Raw genomic sequence first — 21,845 nt, forward strand, 5'->3', positions numbered from 1 at the left:
TAATGGCACAACATCTTTCCGAGGCAGGGGAGATTACACATGCAACACCCCTCAAGGTGCGTGATCGACTACGTGATAATAAGCCCTGAGGCAAGACACATATTAGAATGCCTTATTGTTGCGGATGACAACGTTTTCTTTGCAAAAGATAAGGAGGACATGCAAGCACACTTGGATGCATTCCACAAATACTCAAGTATCCAGGTCAACATAGCAAAAACAAAGGTAATGGTGATTAGAACTCCTAACAAACAAATCGATTTCTCATTTGAAATCTGGGAAGAAAACATTTCCATCTTTCAAAAATGCCCTTGTTTGCAGGATATCACGTCATAAAGCTAGATAGCCAAGAAGGCATGTAAACTTGAAAAGTTCTCGTAAACACTTACAGGATGAAAATTGATGGCGTTCACTGCATAGATGTCATTATTATCCCTGTGGCATTTGAAAGTGAAGTTTTTGCTCTGTTGTGACTCCTCAATATGCTGCACAGCTACTCTTCCTTCAATTGATCCCAACTGAAAAAGATGCATGATAAGTTTAAAAATAATATCATAGGTCTTTCTCTATAATAGCCCTATTTACCCACGGAGAGTGGTAAGTTTGCCCACCAAAAAACCTTGTTTGTCCGGAAATGTAGCAATGCATCGTGTTTGGTACTTGAGTGGTGACTGAATTCTTTTGTACTCTGTCTGCACATAGAGAGCACGGATTTCAACTTAATCAGCAAAACAAGAAAAAGTACGCAAATGTATTATCATGCTTTAGTCTAATGGTTTACAAAACAAGAAAACACTTCCAATTCACACTATAAAAGACTTTTAAGAGAATTAAACCAGCCATGTTCCAAATTAGAAAGCCATAAAGCACTCCTTCTAACAATATAAGAATCATAGCTCCCTCGTGGTGGAAAAGTCTTGAATTTGCAAAAGTGTCTCCATGCAAAACCCTGCAGACTAATAGACCATGAAGAACAGGAAGTGGTTTCGCAAGTGCAGAGCGAACGGACTTATTCCAAAACCTCATAAAGATGCACAGCTGTGAGTACATATTTGAAGAGAGAGTACACAAAGAAATAGGACACCGAGTCAAGGAGAACTTTAGTTATAGAAACTGCCATAGCAACAAAGGCATTGGTACCTGTTTCTTGGAGGTTCTTGAATACATGCAAACTCAGATGGAGAAAGAAAACATGAAGACCTCTTATGAAGGTACAAACCACAAGGAAGAGCTAGAAAAATCTTTTAGCAAAGCCACGGTTTTAATCAATGCTTACTGGATACGCACATCATATGTAACACCAGATGCACATATTGTGTACATTACGTGTGCATTAGAATAATATTGCTATGGCTGTGTGGTCACTTGTAATACTGAGACATTTATAAGGACCATTTATTCGGATGGCCTAAAATTGTGGCCTAGATCTAAATTATGATTTTGATGGGAACCCAAAGCCTTGATGGGACCAAAAGGTACTCAAGTCTCATGGTCCCACACATGTTGCCACATTGGCCAATATTTACTCACATGTCTACACTCTAGGGAAATAGGAAAGGCAAGGGTCCATTCCTCACACTTGCATGCATGCATAGCTTCATTTCCTCCTCTCCTCACATTCTTGCACGTAGGCATCAAGGCAATAAAGATCATTTTGTGAGTGCACTCTTCCCCATATTGGAGGCCAACCTCTCACTTGCATGCATGCATAGCTTGATAGCCCCCCGCCCCCTCATGCTTGCATGCCAATAAGATTATTTTTGCGAGAGCGCTCTTTATTCTACCTCTCTCGCACACACTTGCATGTGTTAATGTTCATTCTCCCTCTCTCGCACACACTTGCATGCACACATAGAATCAATCATTCTCCCTATCTCGCACACACTTGCATGCACACATAGCTTGATTCCCACCTCTCACATTCTTGTGTATAGGCATTTAAGCAAATAAAGATCATTTTTGCGAGTGCACTCTTCCCTCCAATCTAGTGTGAGCCATTTTTGTGGTTTTGCAATATATGTATCCTGTGTGCAATCAATCATGAATGCTGCATTTGTTTCATAAGACTTGATATCAAAGTTAGGAGTGGAATATGCAAAAAATCTGCATGCACATGAAAGACGCAGTGACAAGACCGACACAATCTCATTATCCACATAGGCAGTGGACATCATCTTGGAAGACCAATGGGAGTAACCTGCATCAATCCATTCCATTGCCCGGGATCCCACTGCAAATACTTTATGAGGACACCTCCACAGAGCCAAATGCTCCATGAACCCAAGGGAATGTGATTTGGATTAGGATCTCGATACCATCCTGAAGCCAAAGAACATTGTGCCACATGACCTACAACCCTGCCAGGCTGATATGGAAAATGCGTGAGTATAGCCTTCGTAGACCTAGTCAATCTACCTCCAGAATGAACATCAAAGACCAAGGCATCCCTATTTGCTCCTCGTAATCCTATGAACTGAAGAGGGATCCCTAATCTCATAAAGGCCCCTAGCTAAGTAGACTGAAAGCAAGGCCTGTCACCTGCAATAACCCAATCCAAGGGTATGGCTGCATTAATCTGCTGAACTCTCCTTTCATATCGATGCTTATTGATATGTATTGGGAGATTTTGACTTGGTTCTTCCTACAAATACATATTCTCTTGGCTGTATTTCTGAGTATACTCTCTCTAGATCTGATGTGTCTACCTTTCCAGCCCCATGCTGGGCCCTATTCCACCCTCGACATGGCCGTCCATAGCCACTGGCATGCATCAGATCTGCCCCCTTCCAAGCTCCCATATATAAGCATTATCTGCTGCAGCACACATGGCTGCTCTTTGTGCTGTCATGTGGCAGCCACATTGCGGCCCTTTCTGCCCAGGTGACAGCCTGTTTGTTTCTGCCCACATGGCATACCCAGGGATACACTGATGTGCCCGTGTGGCACCTTGTGTTTTTGCCCGCATGGCAGACCACGGGGTACACTGACATGCCCGTGTGACACTCCACTCACTCAAACATTTTATATAGGTGACAAGTGCCTGAGCTCTCCTTGCATGGGGGCTTACACGTGGGGCATTGTCCTACCCCAAGATGTTTCGGGGGTAGAAGATTTTTCACCTCTAAAAATTTATAAGAAACAACTAGTAAAACGTCTACATTACAATACAGTGACTGTGTACTTAAGCCTTTAATATTTTTTAGCTTAAAATATTCGGTTAACTTACTCATAATAATCTGTTTGAGCTTTGTCATCCATGAATAATGTTTTGCCCGTTTTAATTCATGTCAAATAACATGTGTTCGGGTTGTGCAAATTCCAGTGTGTGAAATTTTAAAAGTTTCAACGTGCTCCATAATAACTTGATAATAGCTTATACATTGTATCTATGGCTATGTACAATTGTATTATATATGATATGAAATATGTATGTATGTGTGTATGCAATATGTATGTATGTGTGTTTGTTTGCAAGAGCATAATCAACACTCTAAGGCTGGTCATCATGATCACTTTGGCGGCTATGATATTTATTATGCTGGTACCACAACCTACTCAGATGTATGCATTATGGCCAGACATGAGCTGGACCCTCAGTTAGCATTCAATGACAGCAGTGGCCGATGGATAGTCATACAATGTAATGTCAATGGAGACATTCTTGAGCTTGCATCAGTATATGCCTCCCAGACTTCTGCCATGAGGGCTTCTCTATGGGAATCTTTAAGCAAATATCCATGGAGATCTAATGCATTTATCTGTGGAGATTTTAACAATTCTCCTCTGCTGAGAGATAATACCACTTCACGATCTCATATGCTTTCATCGGAAAGACAGAAATGGGATAGCATGCTTCTCTCTGTGCAGGCTGAAGATTTATGGCTTCTTCTACAAGGGTCAGTGCCCGGATATACTTTCCATCATAATGCATTTACCACATACTGGACAAGGCTTGACAGATGGTATCTATTCTATCCACAACAATATGCAGATTTCAGCCTTCATCTCCTCATAGATTTCTCATTGGGATTGTCAGATCATGCCCCATTATGGTTAAATCTGCAATTTGGTATGCCACTGGATGATTTGCCGACTCTCTCCAGCAGATTACTGCATGTTAATCAGGCTTATTTTCGACATCAATATTTCCAGCAAATGATCAGAGTTGCAATTTATCCCTTGCTTTTGCATGCTCAGGAGGACATGAATTATGCTTGGGACAGCTTTGTCTCTCGTATACAGAATGTCATTAGGGACTATGGAAAATGGCACATGGCTACATGGAGGAATGAGGTCAAATGAGCAAAAAGGACAGCACAACAGCTGACTGAATTTTCACATTTAAGGCCTCTTTCTGAATCAGAAAACGATTCCCTCTCACAAGCCCGGATTAAACTGACTGACAATGATCAGCGGAAATTGCACAAATGGCAGATTAGAGCAAGAATGAAACCCCTCATGGATAAGGGCTGCTCATCAAAAGCCTTCTTCAAGGGCCTGCATGCCACTCGAAAGAAAAACTCATGTCTAAGGGTCAGGAAACTAGATGGATCTTGGACGCACTCTTTCTCTGATCTCCAAGATGAATGCCAAAATTACTTCCAGACACTGTTCTCTACCCCTGGCTCCCCATCAAATCAAATGACTGCTGCAAGGACTGAATTTCTTCAATATGTTTCTGGGATAGTGAAAATGGATGATGCTCTATTATTTGACAGACCTTTTACTGACACAGAACTTGAGAATGCATTGTCCCATCTCGGCAAATACAAGTCCCCTAGCTGGGACGGTCTTACGGTGGAATTTTATATTTCTTTTTGGGATGATTTGAAAGATGTTCTCTTACAAATGATCAATGTTGCTTGGCAAGAAAATCAATTGCCACACCTCTGGAAGCATGGCATAATCAAACTTGTGCCAAAAAAAAATATTTGTGATCATATGTCAGATTGGAGGCCTATTACTTTGATGCCTGTAGTTTACAAACTCATTGCCAAAATGATTGTGTATAGGCTTCAAGGGACTCTGAATGCGGGCCTTCATCCTCATCAGTATGGATTTGTGCCACGAAGACAAATTCATGACAATATCTCCAATGCATTGACTGCAATTGAATATGCTAAGTACTCGAATCAAGATGTGCTCATATTGCAGGTAGATATCTCTAAGGCATTTGATACTGTACAATGGGATTTTATCTCTCAAACCATGACAAAGTTGGGATTTGGTCCCAAGATCGCAAATGCAATTTATTGGCTTTATTCTGGCTCTACTTCCCAGTGCATTCTCGGAAGTCATCTATCTGGGTCATGGACATTGGGTAGATCAGTCAGACAGGGCTGCCCCCTTAGTGCTCTTTTCTATGCCATTGCGACTCATCCCCTCCTGATGTATCTTGATCACCTTACAAGCACAGGACAGATGACTGGTCTTAAAATCCCTGGGGCTGCATCCTTTTTGGCACAGGCATATGCTGATGATTCCTTTTTTATGCCACAGAACTGTCATCGGGAAGTCCGCATGCTTATGGCCACATTATCATTGTACGGATTAGCAGCGGGATTGCATATCAATTTTGACAAATCCAAATTGCTTCCACTGAAACAATGTGACTGGCATTCTATTCTCTGGCCTGGTCAGATAGTGCATTCCAAAGAGGTTGTCAGGCATTTGGGATATCCTATAGGATGGCATATCACCAGGAAGCAGCCGCTAAAATGGATCTTCCAAAGACTTCAACATAAATTGGACTATTGGAAAATTTCTACTTGGCCACTTCATGTTAGGCTCAGAATAGTCCAGTCTATTGTAATGTCTTATGTTCAGTTCTTCTTGCCTTTACTACATTGGTCCTTTAGAGATATCTCAGCTTTTATGTCTCAAGCTATGGAGCTGTTATGGAAGACAAAAACTGCTGTGAAAGCATTGAGACTGCTGAAGATGGAAATGGTGTGCTCCCCTAAGATGCATGGAGGACTTAATGTTCTAAATATCAGATTTCATGTACTTGCAAGGAAGGCGACTATGCTCAATACCTTTTTCCGTCAAAAACAGCCATGGACTTGTATGATAGCATCCATGTGTTTCAACATGAGGACAAATGCTTATGGCCATTGGACTACTGATCATTGGGAGGTTGTCATTGGGAGATTTGTAGGGAAGATTCCTGGATGCCCTTTCTCTACTGCTCTGATATTGGACTGGAAACAAGTGCTTTCTAAAGTCAAATGGACTCCTGATAATCATTCGGGAACAAACTCAATGCGGAAAGAAAGTATTCATTGGAGTGCCATTTTTGACACTCCACTTGCTTTACAGGAACCGGTTAGGACATATAATCTCATGAAATTGGGAATCAGATACATCAATGACGTGGTAGATGATCATGGCCATATTTTATCTTTTCCTCAAGCCACTGCCACTTATGCATTGGGAATGCACCACAAGTTGATATGGAAGAAAATTGCTCATCTCTTGCATCCTTTTCTACCTATTCCCCCTGTGGCTGACACAGACAGGCTTATGGATTGGAAATTGTACCCCACTGCTACATGCTCTCGTCCTATTCCTCTGTCCGTTTTGACCTCCATCAAAGTCTACAAGCTTCTTCAGCCTGCCCCTTGGATTCATCAATATGCTAATACTCTGTGGCATATCAGGCGGCCCCTTTCATGGTGGCGGAAGAATCTCCGACTAATATGGAGGTGTAAAATGCTTTTGAAACAAAGACTTTTTCTTTGGAGATGCTTGACTGGCACACTGTCAGTGGGAATCACACTTGCTAAACGTCACATTGCTTCACCCACTTGCCTACGGTGTCACGCTCCTTCAGAGACTGTCCTTCATCTACTTTGGCATTGTCAGTCTACTCGGAACCTCCTGGGGAAAATTTCAGATCATCTTCGCCTCCGTTTCCCGAGTCACATATTTGGGAAACTTTTTTGGTTATTTGGCAGATTTAGGACGTCTTTATCTCAATACTCACTCTTTTTCTCATGGGTGAGATATTGGGCTCTTTAGACAATCTGGGAAGAACACAATTTGGCATATTTGGGCCGTCAGTTTCAAAAGTCATATGAATCCTTTAGAGCCTCATTGCGGCAATCTTTATATGATGCCTGCCATGAGGGTGATATACATGCATCTTGCATTGAGCTTTTCTTTTTATGCTTCTGATCTGTGGAATACTCTCCATCTTGGAGACTTTCCCTCTTGTAAAGTTATGACATTATAAATACACAGCACTGGATTTTACTAAAAAAAAAGTATGTGTGTATGTATAGTGTAATATAATTATTATGTATATATGATTAAACTAATGTAAATCTTCAATAGTATGTTTACATTGTTTTTTAGCTCTCTTTTATTAATTCCCCATCCTATCAGCCTCAGTGAATAAAATCTATCCAACGATTGAAGACAGAGTGCACTGGAAATTAACGAATAGACATGCAGTGATCAAAAACCTAAAAGAATAAATGCCTGCAAATTGTTTTGGAAAAACTCCCCTGCTTTCTGAAATTCTGCAGTCTGAAATTTATTAACAATATACCTTTGTAAGACTAGAATAAGTCCAATCATACAAATTTAGAATTTTTTGTTGTTCTAAAGATCAAAAATCTACAAAGAAAATAAAAGAGAAAAAATAAAAGAGAAAAAGAAAGAGAAGAAAAAAGAGGTAAACAAAAACTTTTATGAAAAGCAAAAGGAAGACATACTTAGCAAGCAAAGCAACACTTATGTCGTCATCAGTGCCCAAGCATAAGCAGCTATACTGGGTTTCTAAAGACCCGCGGAGTCTCTTGGGCAAACCCAGTGCTTGCTAAAATACGTCAAATAAACAAAAGAGAATGAAAACAAGAAATAAAGAAGAAACGAAGCAGGTGACTTAAGCAAAAATAAACAAGCAAGTCAAGAAACAAAAACTTCCAAAAAACTAGAATCTCTCTCTCTCTCTCTCTCTCTCTCTCTCTCTCTCTTATTTAAAACACAAAAAGTTAAAAGGCACTTTACACTTATGTCTCGTTTCTGCAAAGAGGCAAAAATACATTTCTAACTTAGAAAGCACAAGTATACTCAAGCAAACTCTCTTTTGAAACTAAAAGAAAAACGGGCTATTCAGCTCCCCGCTTTTTGTTTTCAGCTTAAGTTCAATCATTCTAAACAAACCTAAGGCCGAAACACCATAGATAAAAGACTTCATATCTAAGAATGTGCGAACTTTTTTCATTATTTTCCTTGGATTATACCTCTTGTGTAATAGTAAAGTGATCAAATTACTACAATGAGTGATAAAAGACTCCTTAGTTGTACAAAGGCGGGAAAATCTATGGAATTGGGAAGAAATGACTCCATATTTTGCCAAATCAGAAATGTTTGAGTCAATGTGAGGCATTTTTATAATGTGTAAACCACTATATTCAGGTTGTTCACGTTTATCGTATATATCAACCTCTAATCCTATGGTAGATTGAGAAAGTCTAAGATCTAAGAAAACACAAGAATCCCCTTTTGAAGTGCAGTTCAGTTCACAAGAGTCACGAGGATAGATTCCTTCTCCAAAAGCTCTAGCGTCTTTGTACATAAAGTCTTGAAAGTTAGGAACATCTGGTACAAATAAATCATCTATAAAACGCCTAACTTGACTAAGCTTATGTAAAATGATAGGGCAGGTATTGATAGAAATAAGACGTTGCATAAACTCAAATTCATAAGTGAAAAGATAAAAGTTTGCTAAAAAGACGGCACAATTAGTGCCCATGGGGATTCCTATAACTTGTTGAAACAAAGAATCACCTATTGTGATGTAAAGATTATCTAAAAGAAAATCTATCCAAGAGCAAACATCTTCTACACTTACTACCTTTGTGTATCTTTTCTTTTTAGAACCTATGTCATGATCTTTATTTTTTAGCCACAAAAAGTCAAAGCATAAGGCTGTTTTCTCAACTTTTAGCACTTTGCATCTATCTTTGTCAAATCTCAGCTTGAAAACTTCAGCCACTAGCTTTTTAATTCTAAACTTTAGGTCTTCCAGCTCAATCTTTGTGTAAAGCGTCGTAAAATCATAGGTTTGAAGGAGAATAGGAGACTCTTTTTCCTGAATGCTTCGAGAGGAATTAAAAAATTTTACAACAGGAATCACTCCTACAGAGTCATTTAAAATCCAGCTTGAGTTCGAGGGGACATCTGCCTCTTTTAATAAGTCCCTCCAAAGTTCATGGACACTAGGCAACATGGCTTTGAAGCAGTAGCTTAGCCATTTAGAGATATTCGTCAAAGTAGTCTCACAAGCAGCTGCAATAAATCTTGGCTTTTTTGGAGTTTTGTGAAACTTCCAAGCAGCACAAAGAAAAGGTATGCTTGGATTGCAAACAAACCCAGAAGACTTACAAAAACTCTGATGTTTTGAGATCAAATCTTTTTGAGAAACTAAGGCGGGGGCGTAAGTTTTGGCAGACGAGTTCACTTCTCTCAAAAGACATTCTAAGTAAAACTTTTTGCAAATAAAAACAAAGTTATTGGAACATTTGTCCACATAAGAAATGACAAAATTCCTATGGAATTTTCGAAGAAGAGTTTCATCTTCTTTCGAAAGATGGTTACTTTTCTTTGAGCAAATAACCGAGTCAAATAATAAAGAAAGTTCCACACCTGAGGACTCGCGAGATTGAATATAACAACATGCCGGTCAGCAGTTGCAACCACCATGAGAGGATGTCGAATGCTCATCGCATAGCATCTTTCTGGAAGCATCTGTGTATGAACTGGATTTGATTGACGTAAGTCCCAGTACCTGAAGCATACCTTACATTCATCAATTGTAAGCACAACCCCACTTTAAAAGTACCAAAACCACTTGTGCCAAACTCTAGTTTATTGAATCACACTGCACCTAACATCACATCCGACACAATCAAATTATCCAGTAAACATGTTTTTGTAGGGATACTTTTAGCAATCCCTCTCTTTTAAGCAATATATTCATCAGTGTGAGTCATTCACAGCACACTGCATGGTATACATGTATTTGTAGAGAAGCTTTTGGCAATCCCTTTTTTTAAAGCAATCCGTATATTTCATCAGTGTGATTCATTCACAGCAGACTGCCTGAGTACTGATAGTTTGGAAACATTATACAACCGGTCTATGATAAAATAAGGGCGGCAAAATCACAACTTAGCAAGGGAGCTAGAATGCTCCTGCTCAAATACACAGTACACCGATTGGCCCCAAATCAACCGGCGCCCATTGCGCTATTTCTTTATTACTTATTTCACTGAAAACAGATTACAACAAGCTCTAAATCCTTCCTGTAGGCATCCAAATCACAGCATAACCTCTGCTTCCAGCAAACTCAACCAATCATAACAATATAGGCATCCAATCCCAAGGCAGAACCCTTTTGACAACCTGTCTCCAGCTCCCACATGGAGATCGCCGAACAATCTCAGCCCCGCCGAGCTGTTACGGCATCAACCCCTTGGAAAGCAAGGCCAGCACTCACCCTTGGCCGTTACGGTGCCCCTCGACTAACAGCCAGTGGATTGCAATGCGCAGCAAGGCACATTAGCTGACCAATTGTGAGTAATCTCACCGCACAATCACCTGGAAAGCAATCCCAGCCTGGAATCAGCCAAAAATCTCAACAACCAGGCTTCTACTGCCCAGCAACAGACCAACCACAGCATCCACAGCCTGGTCTCTGTTAGAAATCAGCAAAAGACAGGCCAGCCAGCAAAAACACAGCCCCAAAAGTAACTCATCCAGCCTATAGGAGCTCCGGAACAGCCCAGAACTGCCACGGATCAATTTGCCCCTGACCTGGCACACTCCGGGAGCACTTGCACATTCCTAGAGCCAGTTCGTCCTACAGCCTGCTATCTACCAGACCTGAAAATCAGCAAGAATCACCTCCAGATGAAAACGCCCAGCCTTCTAGCCGATGGAACAGCAGGATTCCCTTCCTAGTGAAATCGCTTTTCTTCCCTGGCACTAGAATCAGCAACATTGTGTCACGAGGACGTGAATTCTAATGTAATTGAATTTACGCGTGAATACCTTGGGCCTTGGTGGCACGGGAATTCTGGGAGTCCTGGTACATGAATCAGGCTTGGGGAATTAATTCCTAGTGATCCTAGGCAAATTGTGCACGTGTTCGTGTTAATTGTGCCTCGGGGTAGTTTTCTGGTGATCGTGGTAAAAATTAATTTGCTAGCTTAAAATCAGCCAATTGTGTGCAGGGGCAAAAACCACCCCAATTCAAGTGCAATCAAGGGTTAGGTCAGGTCAATTACATGCAAAAAGCATCCAAGAGAGAACTCGCCTACTCTGGTGTGTGCAGAAGGCTGCAAGGAGAGATTGCGATTGGTTTTCTGATGTTTTCAGGCTGGTCCGAGGCACAGATCTGGCCAAGGTGAGTTGATCTTGGGAATAGGCGATTTCTTTTGGGGCTGGATTATGGCTGTTCTAGGTGCCAGGAGGTAGGGCGATTTTGTTCAGGGCGTTGCACAAATCACTTCTATGGAGGGTAGAGAGTCACGACTCACAAGGAAACTCATCAGAGGGTAAAGAGGAAGTATATTGGGGAAACAAGGCTGAAATGTCTATATGCGTGTGGACAGGGCAACACAATGCTTCATTAACTCTCCTACTCTACAAGGAACTACGGAGTTGAATACAGACTTGGAACACAGCCTGAGAGTGGAGGTAGCTAATGGAGATTATGCAGTCTCGCCAAGGTGTTACTGTTAAGCTTCATGTGCATTACTCTTTCCATGGGGATCTATATGTTGGATTTGGAGCCCATTGACATTATTTTGGGTTGTGAATGATTGAGAAACTTAGGGGAGTTCACCATGAATCTGAATCCTTTGAGGATGTCCTTTGCTTACCAAGGTGGGCTGGTTTGCCTAAAAGCTGTGAAGCCTAATGAATTGGCACTTGTTTCAAGTAAGAAAATGAATAGAGACCCAAAAAGGCATGTGGGAGCTTATATACCGAAGATTGATGTCAGTTGTACCAACAACAAAGGGTTACAAGTGAAAGATGTCCATTTGTCAAGGATTTTGCAAAAGTTTGAAGATATACACGATTGCCTCCTAAAAGAGAGCCTCCCCACTAGAATCTAATCCTAAGCACGGTCCAAACACAATCAGCAATACATAATAAAGATCAGCAAAATCACTCACCTCTAGCCACCCCTAAGCACGTGGGCTAGAAATCAACTTCCACAAACCTCTGCCCATAGCTTTGGCGTTCCATATACCACCAGAACCCGTCCGCAAGGAGCCTTCAACGTATTGTGATCCGCCATGTAGAAGGCACGAGTCTATGCTCAAGAGCAGACCAGACCATCTAGTGGTGTGTCCACATTGAATAGTAACACAATAGCCTTGGTTGTTCCATATAGAAGAGTGTCTTGCTTTATGGAAAACATTCGGGATATAGCCGACTGGCACTTTGCTAATGTTCAAGTCCTCTAGTCCCATGTCAGCCTGCTGTCCCTTAAGCGTGCTAGATTAAGTCCACTAATCGGAGGATTAGCGTTTAGGTAAATAACATCCTGTCCCTCTTTTACTCTTCAAAGAAATTGTAAAAGTTCTTTTGTAAATTAGCAATCGACTCCCAAGTTGAGTCCTCCACAAACCTATCCTTCACAATCCGAGGATTAGCGTTTAGGTAAATAACATTGTGTCCCTCTTTTACTCTTCAAAGAAATTGTAAAAGTTCTTGTGCAAATTAGTAATCGACTCCCTAGTTGAGTCCTCCACAAACCTATCCTTCCACTTACCTTTGACTCTGGAACTAACTTATTCCTAAGTTCCCTTTCCCTGAAATCGATAACTCTTACACGTTCACACAGAACATAGGTGAAATCCTCAGTCGTGAGTCCAAAAGGGAGTACTAAGAACTCATAATGGCCATACCTAGCTCGGAATCCCATCTTATAAACGTCTTCCTCAGCTATCCGTATCTCGGTGGTGACCATATGAAGGTCAATCTTCGTAAAATAGGCAGCTTCCTGCAACCTATCAATCAAGTCATCCGCTCTAGGAAGCGAATATCAGTTCTTGATTATAACTTTATGCAAATTTTTACTTCCGTCCTCAAGCACCCAAGGGAGATCTACTTTTCCTAATCTTTCCTAAGTGTAGATACTCTGACAATTGTCGAAACATCGCATCTTCCTCCATTTGGCTCATCCTATAAGGCACCATGTTTATAAGCTGAGCTCTTGGAACAACTCTAGCCGATGCTCTCCCATCCTAACGGGTGGTAAACCAAGCGGCAACTCGGATGTAAATACATCAGCAAATTCTGTTTATTTCAGCAAGTGCATGTGATTCATTAACATTATTTAAATTCAATTGCAAAATAGCATGTCACACACTCATACACTTCATACGCAGAACTTGCTTTTATAATTATTACTTCCAAAGAGTTTACAAGAGGGTAAAGTGGGACATCAAAATCACCCTGCAATACCTAGGGTACTCCCCTTTGACAAGAGTTATCCTATGACTCTACCAGTCACTTTATACATTCAGCTTATGCAACCATTCTTTCCCTAGAATTACAGCCCCTCTCTGTACATTCACTAACATAAAGTCTAGATCTTCGGAGTCATTATGGATAGTAAGGGGAATCTGCATCGTACATCGATCCAATATGTGCTTTCCCACTACCATGTCCACCTCGTAGACATGGACACTCGGCTGCATTGGAACCCCCAATTTCTTCACACGTTTAGCATTCAAGAAATTATGAGAACTTCCACAGTCAAAGTTCTACCCATGATCGACCCATATATACGTACAAGATCATTTGGTTTGAACATGTTCATAGTAGTACCTTTCTTGCAAGGGACATTCTTTGGCAATAACCTTGTGTACATCATGAGTAGTCCCTCTAACCTAAGACTGTGGTATGAACAGAAGAGATAGCATTACCTTTGACTTCGGTCAAAGTAGCATTATTCCGCTTGCCCCGAAGTTACTAAAGGGTCTTTTCGGCCTTCTTCATGTGAATGACTTGGGGCTTAAGGCTGGGTCGTCCAGCATGCCTCTCCACTCAGAATTCGTGGTAAAAGAACTCCCTGTTGCCATAGTATCATCATTAATCTTGGTGTATCTATTTATGAAGCGAACGGTGGAGTATCTTGGTCACATTATTACACCTAATGGTATTTCAGTGGATCCAGCTAAAATTAAGGTGGTAGAGGAGTGGCCAAGGCCTAAGAATTTTACCCAACTGTGAGAATTTCTTGGGTGAGCTTCATTTTACAGAATGGTCATCAAACATTACGCCAAGAGAGCAGCTCCAATTACAGCACGCCAAGAGAGCAGCTCCAATTACAGATTTGCTGAAAAGGTGTGCTCACATTTGGGATTCCAAAGCCGAAGCAGCAATTGAAGACCTAAAGCAAGCCTTAATTACTGGTATGTCCCGATTTCCCTCAGCCATTCATTGTAGAAACAGATGCAAGCCGGAGAGACATAGATGCCATTCTCAAACAACAGCATGGGATTATTTTATGAAAGTAGGAAGCTCTCAGAAAAGAAGATGGCTTATTCTACTCATGACCAAGCAATGCTTGCAATTATCCATGCCATCAACATCATTACTTATATAGGAATCACTTTTTATATAGTACTGATCATAGGAACGTAATGTATTTAACGTATTGTCACAGCTTACCACCCAAGGAAAGCTCAAGGCATCTAGACATTCATTTCATTTGATCCAGGCAAAGACAAGTTGGGTCTAGACAACTGCAATTAGTTTAGCTTAGAATTGGGGACCCAGGTGTAGGTTGGATTTGGCAGTGTGAAACAAGTTTGGGATAAGCCATGTAAACCAAACCCTCCCATTGTATGGACACATTCGGATCATTATATACACTGTAGCTCTCCTCTTCACCTCTACTGTAATATCTGTGACCTCCACACCTGATCGCACTCACTCATATAATACACTTTACCCCTGCTCTTCACCTCTACTGTAATATATGTCACCTCCACAATTAATCCCATTCACTCATAAAATACACTTTAGCTAGTTTCATCATACACTTATCTTGGGGTTATCTTCTCCGGACCTAGCTTCACTATGAGACCTGCGATGAGATAGTTTCAGGGGTTATCTTCTCCGGACCCAGCTTCACTATGAGACCCGCGATGCAGGCATGCTTGAGTAAAGGGTATGCTTTATTGGCCAGACTAGAGAGGCAGAGCTTCCGCTCGCACTTTCAGATAGTTTCATCAGTTGAGATAGTTTCATCATACACTTATCTTGGGGTTATCTTCTCCGCACCCAGCTTCACTATGAGACCCGCAATGCAGGCACGCTTAAGTAGAGGGTATGCTTCATTGGCCAAACTAGAGAGGCAGTGCTTCCACTCGCACTTTCAGGATCCACGCACAAAGGGGTTGCTTTGACTCCTTGGTTCGACCAGCAGGGATGTACGGCAGCCCTTGTTGGGGGCCAGACTTGTCGGATACAGAGTGGGCCATGTGGAGCGGCTACATATTCTAATGTTATCACGGATGATTAGTGGTAAGTCATCCATTCCTCACCAGATCATTCAGGCTGAGTTTGGTCACCCCCTTTAAAGCTAGATGCTGCATTTCAGGTCATCACATATCTGTACCGAGTTAGGGAATATGGGGATTATACCTCGGGGCGTAGCAGGCTACCATGGATAGCTCTATCCTCTTCTATGGCACTTGCAGGAGGAGACCAGAGGTGCTGGTATGCATGTACAGAGAGATGGTTGGGGCTCCACATGGATAGACTACCTCCCTTCCAGTACAGCATGGATGCTCCGTTTTCTCCCCTCTTATCACACAAGGTCAACCAGGTTATCCGTGAGGATCTACTACAGCTACACACATTTCGGACCTGGTTGGGACCGAGTGAACTCCCAGTGAAGCTTAGCTTCTACAGAGATCACTTCTTACATATCACAGCGGAGGGTTTCATTGACCCACCTGGATACACGCAGATTCACCTACCCCACTCGTTGAGGATCTCTCTTGGGCGGTTCAGGGTCTCTTCACACAGACTTCACATCGAGAGCGGCAGAGCCGAGCGACTACCCAAGGAGAGGCACATATGCACACTATGTGACATGCAGGAGGTTGAGACAGAGAAGCATTTCATCTTCAGGCGTTTTGTGTACTATGAGATCCGAGGGCGTTTCCACTGCCTCTTCAGGGATAGTTATGGGATTTTGGCCTGTTTCCTCTCCTAACCAGACCAGCGGTGTTTGGCAGGTTTCATTCATGAGGCACTTAGACACCGTGAGAGGATACTCCGAGCACGGAGACAGGAGTAGACTTCTTCCTTGATTGATCCCTCCCAGAGCTCTATCACGGAGTTCTTTCAGCTAGAACACATGGACCCCCACGAGACGAGGCCTCGACATGACCGTGACCCGGAGCCTGTGACCCGACAGCTCAGACACAGGGTCGACACACAAATCACACTTAGGGACATCCCCTCCTTGTTTAGAGTCGTAGCCCGACTAACGGGGGTCACAGTAGCCCTGGTCAGACACAGAGCTACTACCAAGAGACGTGCCAGGACCGCACCTCTGAGTGGCCGACAGCACTCTATTGCCGACTTCATGCCTCCACTGCCTCATCCATCTTGATATCTCGCTGCTGCCGATGATGATGATGATATTGATATTGATGACGATGCTGAGATTGATATATAGTCGACCATCGACATGACTATGTTGTACTTAGGACTTAGTACTGCCATTTTGCATTTTTGCATTTTGCATTGGTATGGACGCTCGTTTAGTAGCTCCACTACGGTCTACCACAGCTTGTTGTATCAGGATTTTCACAGTCTCATAGACCCATCGGTCTTCCGAAGACTTTAATAAACTCTTTCTTTCTTTCTTTCTTTCTCCTCGTCACCTCTACTGTAATATATGTCAATCCCTACACACTACTGCTCCTAATCTCCCCCTTCCTGTCCATCATCTCTATTACTTGTTCCTCTTCCTCTCCCTCTCTCGTCCACCACCCATTTCATTAAGGCAGGTGTAATTTCAGAATACATTAAAGCAATTGCTACATGAGAAATTAGAATATCCATCACAAGAATTCAGAAAAACTTAATGAAGAATATCAAAGGATAATAAAAGAGCATTTGATTTTAGAGAACGATTAAAAACTGAATTTAGCTTAGAATCATATAGTATCCTGAAAATATGACATGTGAACCGCGTAACCATTCCAAAACTTGTGTGTGATTGTCAGTCTTTAACAGCACAATCAAAAGAAATGCAAACAAAATAAAAGGCTACTAGCATGACCACATCCTATTCCTTCATGATAACAAGACTGCATAACCATTTGAGAGTTTTTGTTGTACTCCTTCATCGTAACCATGCTACATACGCAACTAGTCCAAATGTTACCACACACACACACACTGTCAGATCCTGCAATGACAGGCAATTTGTTCCTAGTTGTAAATGCATGGTGACATCCTTAGATGTATGACAGAAAGGATGGACAGACTACTTGAGTGTTTTGTCCCAGCTGCCTGTAACAAGAAGGTTCATCTCTGGAATCCATTCAATCTCTTTTATGGGTGCTTCGTGCATCCCCACTGTCACTGCCTGACCACCTGAAAGAAGAGGCCACATCTTTGCCTGCTTGTCGCATCCTCCTGAGAACACTGTCGTGCCATCGTCTTTCCAAGTAGAGCACAGTACCTGAATATAGAAAGAAACAAAGTCAGACCATATGAAGTGTCCATGTCAGTCTTGCAAGCAGCTCTTCTTCCTTCAAAATCAATTCTACCGGTTGATCATGTGATATAGCTGCCTTTGGGACGCTTCCTCCATATTGCTGTATTTCCCAACAGCGAACCTGAAATTTACAGAAGCAATCAAAGAAGATGACATGATGTTCAAAGACGTGTGATTCTCATCGTTGAGCTCTACAAAAAGACAGTAGAAACTGTGAAACTTTCAATGAGCAGGCCAAAACACACACACAACCTGATTATCCCACGATGTAGCCACTAAATGATTTGCTTTGGGACTGAAACTAAGGCTTGAAATCCCATCTGAAGGAGGTTGTACAACCTGCAACAAAAAGGAAATCACAGTAAATGAAGCAACAAGAAAACTTTTACAGATACCTTGGATGTTTTATTAGCGTTAGTTATGCTCCACACAAAAGCCACAGTGACTGAAGCGTCTGTAGAAGAAGCAAATCGCTCCCACTTTGCAACTTATCAGGAGTGACAAGCTTGTATAAAGTCCCAGACACTGTTTCACAAACTCCTCTTAAGTCATAAACCCCATATGACCTGGAGCAACATTGTTGCCACAATTTCTACATATTGAGTTGAGAAACGAATACCTCTTTCCTTCCATCTAAATAAACCAATTTCAGAATTCTATAACAAATCTTGTAATATTTATTTTTGAAATTTACTAAAAAGTGATTACTCGTATATATATATCTATATGAATCCAGGAACATGCCCAAACTCATCCATAAACTCTATCACGCATAGCAGGGACTAGCTATATGACATCCCCACAGACATCACCAATAGAGGGTGTAGACCATAGTATAAACATATGCTAGCACACATACATACCCAAACACCCGCACATACATGCGCATCCATTTATATAAAGCTCTTCATACGGAGTTTTATCAACACTCCGGAGGTGAAAGGCAGACTCAGCCATGACAAAGTCTAGCACCAGTCTATTTTTGTTAATATATTCCAATTTATAAGTGGAAGGCCTTAAAAGCTTCCAAAATATCATGTTTCATAAACCATATCTACGTTAAATTCTTTTTAGCTCTTGTTTTGTGCTGTGGAAATTTAAAAGTTGCATACATGTTGTAACATGGCTCTATCTCACTGCCATATATTGGATCATTATTTTTACTTTCTTGAGATCTCATTTTTACTGACCACATGTGTGTATTCTTCTATGTGAATTCTTGTGACAGGAGCACACATCCCGGCCGGGCATATTCTACTACCATGTGCACATCTTCATCGGCAGTTCAGGGTACTCTCTTTTCATGGCTGATACCATGCATTGCTATCTCCAGTATAGCACTTGTCACCTTCAGTGTGACCCTTTCCACACATTAGAGCTCTTATCCCCTTCAGTGCGGTCCATCGCCTTCAGCGCGACCAGTTACCTTCGACGTGGCTCTATCACCTTCAGTGTGATCTACCGTCTTCAATATGGTCTTGGTTTGCCATCTCCAGCATGGCCTATGTTTATCATCTTCAGTATGGTCTTTTCTTATTGTCTTCACCACAGTCTCTCTCTTTGCCATCTTCAGCATGGCCATGGATCTTCAACATCCATCATAGTCACATCCAATGATAGGATGTCGGAAGCGAGTGCATGGGATGGACTTCACACCAGTGAAGTTACAAGTCAATTGACTATCTTACCGGATCACCCTCCACCTGGTATTAAATTACCAACATGCCGTACGAGACTGATGACGCTTTGCACATCCACAAGGGTTCTCAATACTCAATCATTCCTCCCTGACACCTTCGACGGCCTTGGGTGGTAAAAGTTGGTCTCACTTTGGTAGAATTCTGAGTTATTTAGAGTTAGATACAAGTTGTCTAGGTTCTAGGGTTAATTGACTCCTCGGCCTCTAGATTAATTAACCTTGGTGAAGGGTAAAATAATAATAATAATAATAACCATATTCATAAAGTTATTGAAAGTTGATGCTTTTCTAAAAAGCTAGTTTAGCTTTTCTGATTTTTGCTTTTCTAAAAAGATAGTTTAGCTTTCCTGCTTTTTGCTTTTCCAAAAAGCTAGTTTAGCTTTTCTGCTTTTTGCTTTTCCAAAAAGCTACTTTAGCTTTTCTACTTTTCTTATCTTTAGAAAAGCTACTCTATTTTTTAGCCCTAGCTCTCCTATAAAATAGTGGCCTAGCCTACCCACACGAATTCATTCAAAATTCTCCATAGCTAGGCCATCTCCTCTTCCTCTTGCTGCACAACAGCTTCCACCTTGCCGCCATAGCCTTCCAAGCTGCTGCTACTGCTCCAGTTCGCTGCCATCTCCTCTCTCTTGCTGAACACCTTATCCCAGCCTGCCGCCAGGGCTCTTCCAAGTTGCTACACTACTGACAGTGCTACCCTAGCGCTCTACCTTAGCTGCCCTGCCCACCCTCCAACTGCTCTTCAGCCTTGCCTTTCTTCCTTTCCAGTGCCCAAGACAAGTCACAGGGCAAGTATCACGTATTTCACTTTTATCACCCACTACACTTTCTTTTACGCGCTATTTGTCTCGTATTCAATTCCGTTTTTATAGGGCTTTCTAAAACTGATTTTATTTATACTGAACCTATTCCCTTTGTTTTCAAAAGGGTTCTAACCTGAAAACACTAGCTACTTCTGTTGTGGGCTATGTTTTCCAGAGTCTTGTTAGAAAATACCCAACAGAGGGTACACGTAGCGGAAGACTTATAGTTATGCCCAGGAGCTCACACAGTGTGTGGTGTGGGTGTAGAATCACAGACTTCTTTACTTATGTGCATTCAATAGGTGTGCAAACTCATTAATAGACAATGAACCAATCAGATAGAGAAACCACCAAATAATATATTTCCGTCCACAACTATGGACACAATACAAAAGAGACAGATCCAGAGTCCCACCAATGGTGTGGTCCTCTGATCTTAACCACAAAAGTCCTTCTCCTATCTGCTGGCTATCTCTAGACTAGAGTCCGCGTGCTCCACCTCGAGCGTGAGTAGACTTTCCGTCTAGAATGATCTTCTCCACCTTGCTGTCTGGAAACCAGTCTAGGTGGGCAGCTTCCTGCAAGCTAAGTCTGCAGCACAAGGTACTACTTTCTCCTTCTGACTGTAGGCCCAAAGATAGCCCTGCTGCTGCTCCTTCTGCTGGTGGAATTGCTGCTCCAGATGATGATGAAATGAGGCCTGAATGGCCCCCTTATATAGCCCTCAAGGGCCTGGCCAAAAAAACCGACCCAGTCTGTACAAAAACCGACCCAGTCTGTATGAAAACCAACCAGACTGCTTGGGAAAAACTGCCCTTAAAGGGCTCACAATTCAGGCCTTTTATGGCCCAAACTTCCAGGGCTTTTGGCCCTCCATTCAAGGCAAATATGCAGCCTATAAAAGGCCTGCCACCTCCCCACTGCCAGTCACATTCCTTGCTGCAGATCTGAGCCTGCACTCCCTGCCATGTCTGCACCTCTGCAAACAGTGCGCCTCCATGTCCTAGAACCTGCGCAATCTGTCCCAGACTGTCTTACTTCTGCTCCGTACTTTCCTGGCCCTGTGTCCTGCCCTTAACAGTCCTAGATGTGCTGCCAACATGCCAGCCATGATGCTGTCTATGTGGCAGCCCCTTTCTCTCATTTCCTGTTGGGTACTGCCCTAGGTCTCCCTCCCCCATGCTCTCCTCATATGGGGGCTTACACATGGGGAGGTGACCTTTCCAACAAGTCTAAGGTTTCTATTCTAACCCTACCGGGTAGAATCTGAGTTTCTCGTGTTTCAGGGATAAGGAGGACAAAGACCATTTTATGTGGCTTTCTCCCCCTGGTACCGGGCCAGCGGCTGCCAGTGGTTACTATCTTGGATGATTGTCAGTCATATGTACATCTGAGTCCCACTTTGAAAAGAAAGATCATTGTAATAGTCCTATATTTGAGTCTTGGTCTAGAACTCTGGATTTCCCAGAGGGCGTTTTGTCCAAAGATCTATACTACCATTGTAGTGAGGCTAAGCATCATTGAATATATAAAAAAATACAACTGGGTTTACCCAGTTGGGGGGAGCGGC

General features: G+C 42.1%; 1 protein-coding gene across 1 annotated transcript in view; it reads right to left on the bottom strand.

The window, feature by feature from the left end:
- The window catches only part of RAE1 (Transducin/WD40 repeat-like superfamily protein), a 105,537-nt gene that overhangs the window by 80,925 nt on the left and 2,767 nt on the right, over positions 1–21,845 (bottom strand). Inside the window, exons 3-8 of the mRNA XM_087384320.1 lie at positions 18,026–18,112; positions 17,826–17,894; positions 17,544–17,737; positions 9,655–9,796; positions 612–692; positions 390–518 (exon numbers count right to left, since the gene is read on the bottom strand). Of these exons, the coding sequence (XP_087240446.1) occupies positions 390–518; positions 612–692; positions 9,655–9,796; positions 17,544–17,737; positions 17,826–17,894; positions 18,026–18,112 (702 nt within the window). The remainder of the gene's footprint in view (positions 1–389; positions 519–611; positions 693–9,654; positions 9,797–17,543; positions 17,738–17,825; positions 17,895–18,025; positions 18,113–21,845) is intronic.

This window comes from Dipteris shenzhenensis, chromosome 13, assembly GCF_047967505.1.
Source record: "Dipteris shenzhenensis isolate YYH24624 ecotype China chromosome 13, Dip_SZ_1.0, whole genome shotgun sequence".
Taxonomy (NCBI): domain Eukaryota; kingdom Viridiplantae; phylum Streptophyta; class Polypodiopsida; order Gleicheniales; family Dipteridaceae; genus Dipteris; species Dipteris shenzhenensis.